The sequence below is a fragment of the Xenopus tropicalis genome, chromosome 3, assembly GCF_000004195.4.
Source record: "Xenopus tropicalis strain Nigerian chromosome 3, UCB_Xtro_10.0, whole genome shotgun sequence".
Lineage (NCBI taxonomy): Eukaryota > Metazoa > Chordata > Amphibia > Anura > Pipidae > Xenopus > Xenopus tropicalis.
The window spans coordinates 41,024,604-41,030,558 of record NC_030679.2 but is presented as its reverse complement, the minus strand read 5'-3'; the positions used below and the strand labels follow the sequence as shown (position 1 = coordinate 41,030,558).

At 42.5% G+C, this 5,955-nt stretch overlaps 1 protein-coding gene across 1 annotated transcript; it reads left to right on the top strand.

The window, feature by feature from the left end:
• Positions 1 to 253: 253 nt before the first annotated feature.
• On the top strand, positions 254 to 3,454 carry adrb2 (adrenoceptor beta 2). Its single transcript, NM_001123425.2, is given in 1 exon segment — positions 254 to 3,454. A coding segment is annotated over 1 exon segment (1,260 nt). The 5' UTR covers positions 254 to 463; the 3' UTR covers positions 1,724 to 3,454.
• Positions 3,455 to 5,955: the final 2,501 nt, after the last annotated feature.

Below are 5,955 nucleotides of genomic sequence, written 5' to 3'. Positions count from 1 at the left end.
TTAGATGCACTGCCGTGCAACTTCGAGCCCACCCTGCTTAAAGCCTGTAAGTGGCACCGTTTGATCCGCCGTGCAGTATAGCGCAGTATAGCGCAGCTAACTATTAGCGCAGGCAACTTCCGAAAGGAAAAGAGAAAGGCAGCGACCAGCCGGTGTTACGCGGTATCCCGCTCTTGCTCTCCGGGGATTGGCTGGAGCCCGTTGTGACGTAAGGGCGGGTGTTAATAAAAGAAAGCAGGCGAGCCCACAGCCCAGAATCAGAAGAGACTCTCAGGAGAGAGAGGTAGTTCCATGTCTAACGCCCCACAAACAGGACGGGCACAAATGAACGACACCGGGCAACTCCGCCTCCCCCATGGCTAAATGCGCTGGATATACGCGGGGCAGGAGTACTTTCAGCGCTGCGTGTCACACCCAACCGACTCCTAACAAGTGGAAGTAAAGTCAAAGGGACTGCAAAGCTATGGAACAGCGGGTCACCGCCAGCCCCTACCCTAACAGCACCCTCGAACAGCTGGTCTCCAACGTCTCCAACACTAGCAACGCCAGCGATAAGCCCGGGGATGCGTGGATGGTGGGCATGGGCATAATCATGTCTTGCATCGTGTTGGTGATTGTGCTCGGCAACGTGTTGGTGATCACTGCCATAGCCAAGTTCCAGAGGCTGCAGACGGTCACCAACTACTTCATCACGTCTTTAGCCTGTGCGGACCTGCTGATGGGGCTGATAGTGGTGCCCTTCGGAGCGAGTTCCATCATCCTGGACACTTGGGTTTTCAATAACTTCTGGTGCGAGTTCTGGACATCAGTGGATATCCTTTGCGTCACTGCCAGCATAGAGACCCTTTGCGTCATTGCAGTGGATAGGTACTTCGCCATTACCTCTCCATTCAGGTATCAGAGCCTCCTGACCAAGTGCAAAGCCAGGATTGTCATCCTGCTGGTGTGGGTGGTGTCCACACTTACCTCTTTCCTCCCCATCTACATGCACTGGTATAGGATAGAGGAGGAGAGTGCCTTGCATTGCTATGATGACCCCTCCTGTTGTTTTTTCTTCACCAACCCTGCTTATGCCATCTCCTCTTCCATCATCTCCTTCTACTTACCTCTGGTGGTCATGATTTTTGTCTACGCAAGGGTCTTCCAGGAGGCCAAAAAACAACTAAAGAAAATAGACAAAAGCGAGGGAAGGTTCCACAACCAGAATAACCAACAGGACACCAATGGTAAGCAAGGAAATAAAAGGACCTCAAAGTTTTGGTTGAAGGAGCACAAGGCACTGAAGACTTTGGGGATAATAATGGGCACTTTTACTTTGTGTTGGCTCCCCTTTTTTATAGTCAACATTGTCCAGGTGATGCACAAAGACTTTATCCCTGTCAAAGTTTACAACTTCTTGAACTGGGTGGGATATGTCAACTCTGCCTTTAACCCGTTAATCTACTGCAGGAGCCCAGATTTCAGATACACTTTTCAGGAGCTGCTGTGCTTAAGGAAACCGGGCTCCAAAGCCTATGCCAATGGGTACCCCCAGAGCAATGGGAACAGTGCATACAACGAAGACACAGAACCTTGTCAGTATTCTAAAGACAGGACTTGTGAAGTTTTATTTAAAGAGGAGAAAACTCCCAATCCCTCCCTTTTGAACTGTGAAGGTACTCTTCTAGATTTTAGCTTGGAACCACTGGGCAAGAATCATAACACGCATGATTGCTTATTATAGGATTGTCGATTTTTTTTTAATATTTGAACTATTACAACAAACTGGATTATTGCAATACAAGGGTCAACCAGATATCCGAATGTATAATACAAAGGAAAATGTTTTTATATGTATATTATATATGTATATTTTGCAGAAGGGCAGTGCCCATGTCTTGCAGAATGTATAAATTTATTATGAGAAAATGTACATTTCTGTCTATTTTCAGTTCCTCTTAAATTAAGGTAAGAGATCTTTTGTTATAATGTAATGGCTTTTATATTTTTATGTTGCTGCCCTGTGTACTTTACTGAAGAAAAATCTACCTCAAACCCTTAAAAAAAAATTGAATTCTAAGTTCAAGAATTCTGAAACTTAAAAAAAAAAAATCTTGCTTTTTCCCCCCTTTTCTACCCCTTAATAATACAAAAAACAGCTGCTGTTGGCGGAAGGGACAGGGTTAATTCTACTTTCCTTGAGATAGCTCTCCTGAGTAATGATGGGGTTAATGTGCTGAGCTTAATATTTTGAACTTTTGAAATTGCAAAAGTTGGGTTGTGAGAGATAGGAAAACGTATATTCTGTATAAGACTGATGAAAACTGTGTGTTGCAACCAGGAGAGACCCTTGGGGGTCATTCAGCATAGGTGCAAAAAGGCACAATTGCAGTAACCTATAGCAACCAGCTTTGGTTGGTCGTGTTTTGCAAGCTGCTGTGAAACCATGTAAAATAATATCAGAATAGTTGCTATAGTTACCACCATTGTGTACTTTTGCACCTGTAAATAAATTCTTTTTTTTCATGGTTTCTCAGGGAGGAAATGCAGTAAAAAAAAAAAAAAAAGTCGCAGAGCTAACTCAATACATTTCCAGCCACCCTTTTAGGTTTGTGCCAATCTTTGCATTCCCCTTTAACCCCTCTGTTGCAGGTTGGAAAGTGGCACTTTTTATAAGCAATTTGACATTTGCAGTGACTGTCACGTATACTGGAGCCTCTAACCAAAAGTGTATTTTAAGGATAGAAGGGTTAAAGGTCTAACTTAGTTCATCTAATTTTAGCAGTGAAGTCCAAAGTTGAGTGGAGGACCCATCCCCTTCTTGATGGCAAACTAATCTGTTTTTTCGGTGAGCCCAGCCTCCTAGATCCCTATTTGCGAGATAAATGAGTCCTTGTCTCCTAGATGGGGCAGAACAGATGTTCCTACTGCTGTTCTGTAGTGTCTGATCTCTGGCTGAAACCAAGTCCTGTCAGGGTAATTAATCAGTTATCTCTGGGTTATGAGCAAAATATGGGGCTTTCCAGATGTGACTGCACTACAGTGCTCAGCAGTTGCCCATGACAGTGGTAGGATTCTGAGAGTTGTAGTTCAGCAGCACTTAAAGACAAGCTTGCGGGTTGTTTCCTCTTGTCTCTTCAATGATTCTACTCAGTATAGATTTAATGGGGTATGTTTAGGCATAAACTAGGAAACCACAGACGAAGGAAGTAAAGCAGAGGCTCATTCATAAATAAGAATATAAAAACAAAATAGTTGATAGGCTACAGACACAGGACATTACAAATTATTATGGTCTATCACTTTAATACGCCCTGCTGGACAGGCTGAGTTCTCCCTATCGCACAAGGCATGTCTGTTCCATACATTTCCTCTGCGCAGCTCACAGGGTCACTAGCAGATCAGCTCTTTTGCACATTTCCAAGCCTTACAGTATTGTATGTTGCTCTTATTAAAGGTCATTGTGCTATTTATTAATCTGGCTTGTGTTTGTGTGTTCCCCCACCCCCTCTCTTGTTTTTTAGAGATTTGCAGATAAGAATTGCCTAAAACATTAGTGTGTTTACCGTTCAGCGATCACAAAATACTGTTGACCTTTATGCATTTAAGGTGATTCTCAAAGGAGATCAATATATGTTCAGCAGTAGGGTTACCATATGTCAGAGTGCATGCTACTTGACATGTTATCAATAGGGGAACGCACGGCATTCCTTAAGCGCTAGGTTGGTTTGGTCGCTGAGTAGGAAATACTAGTGACTTAGGAAAAGATTTACTCTCAGCAGCCTCAGATTCCTATAGCGGTCACAGGGCTCCTACGGAAGCTGCTGCATAGTGCAATTTATTTTTAGTGTTATGGAGTAGTCTAATGAGTGCATATTAGGCTGGCTGTTTAAAGAAAGTAGTAAAAGAAAATAACCCATTCCCTGGTGGTTGGATCGGAGTATCCTTGTGCTGTCAAAGCCTGACATGAACCAGAACAGGTGCAAGTCATACTGACTCAAGCCGGGAGCACAGGGAGCGTCAGCCCCTTCAGTGCAATGCACAGTTAAAATTGCCTGAATTTTCTTATTTAGTGGATTATTGTGGTGCACACTTCTGTGTGCCAGCAGAAAGGTTGCATAGGTGAAAATGGCCCGAAGTGTGTTCATTTTGTTACTCCAGGGATTTTACTTGTAGCCCTTATGTGGTTGTTGAACTAGAACCAATGGTCCCTTTCATCTCTTGGGGGTTGTAGGAAGTTGCAGTTTAAATAGAGCTATAGGATTGCTGGCAGGGCATTCGTAAGCTTATAATGAAATTAATGCATGACAGAGCTGGGGAATAACATGCACATTCAGTGTAAAACGTAAAAAGGAGGTCCCTTGGGTGCCAGAACTTAGACCTGTGTTACCTCTTGATTGCTGACACTGGGGGGTATGAAGCCATTTGCAGTAGGTAGTAGATAAATACTTAGACTTGATATTTCTAGCATGCAGCCCGCATACTGGTGAATGACAACTCTCAGAACATTGTTTTTCTCCAGAGAGAACCTACTGATGAAGGGTCTTAGCCTGAGCCTTTTTCAGTATTTGGAAATCCCTTGCCTAAACTGAGACACCCATGCCCTCCGTATTATCAGAGAGATAATGATTCAGCTCAGCCAGTTTAACACTTAGCTGCAAGTTTAACAGCCTGGCAAGTATGTTTTACATACGTTTTTTGGGTTACCAACTACTTCCAAGCAAGCAGGAAAGGAGTTAAGAGTTAATAGAACTGGTACTAAAATGGCAAAAAGTATTTAATGGCTTATCAAATCCAGCCACTTGTCATTATCTCACAGAAAATGCAGTTAAAGGGAATCTCCACCCAAAAACTGTTTTCTTTTGTAAATAATGAAAACAACTTTCCAAAATACATTAATGAAACTTCTGCAATGACTTTATTCTGTTCAGTTCTCTGGTTCTGACTTCTGTGTGTTTATACTGTATTCTCTGCATTAATGGTTTTGACTCCTGAAACAATGTGGCAGAAGCCAGGTCTGCTCCAGCTCTTTTAATCAGCTGGCTATTAAGTGAATATAAACACACAGACTGATACCACTTTCAGTTGCAGTTATGCTTACAATTTAATTTAAAACCACTGGGAAAAATACTCTTCTATGACATCTGCTTGTTCATTTGGGCAGAAAAATTGAATATACACTATCTAATCTTCCACATATAAATATAAATGTTTTATATTTTTTACACAGACATACATGATTCCTCAGACTGAAAGGAAACCACCATAGTCTCTGAATCACAGGGACCCCACCTCCTTAGAAAGTCATTCAACCCCTTCCTTACCTGAAGTGATATATAATTTGGGTAGTTCAGATAGTGTTTATTTTTTAAATAAGCCCTGCCAAAAGAGCTCATGTCAAAGGGGGTTATTTTCCTATTTAATTTATATTTAATGTGTCTGAAACCAATTTATTTGGGAATCCCATGAAGAGAGTGTCAGAGGAGAGGGAAACCTGTGTGTTGTTGCATTGCGGCTACTTGAAGGCAAATCCATGAAACTGTTGATGTAAATAAAGTAAATCCCTGATCAAATATATGGCAGCTCTGCAGCTTAGGGCACGACTGCTTACAGATACATAAACACAATAGTAACCAAACCATCCGTTTCTGTGAGATGTGAAGCAGAAGGCATGCAAGTGTGAATCTGCAGAGCAGAGGTGAGAAGCAGGTCGAGGAGCACTTGGCCAAGGGGGGGGGGGGTTCTGTTTGTTTAGGACGGGTGCCACAGAGAATCCGCATTCCTTCAGATTAGCTTCTTATCATAGATTTTGCTTTAGCTAAAAGCAAGACCCAAAGAAAATGCAATCTGGTGAATTATTGCTTCACTGCAGAAGGATGAATGTTGCAGACTACACTGGTTTCCAAGCAACCAGGAACTATCTGTTCTAACTGACTGCTAGCAAACATGTTTCCTATGAATGAGGTGGCAGCCTTA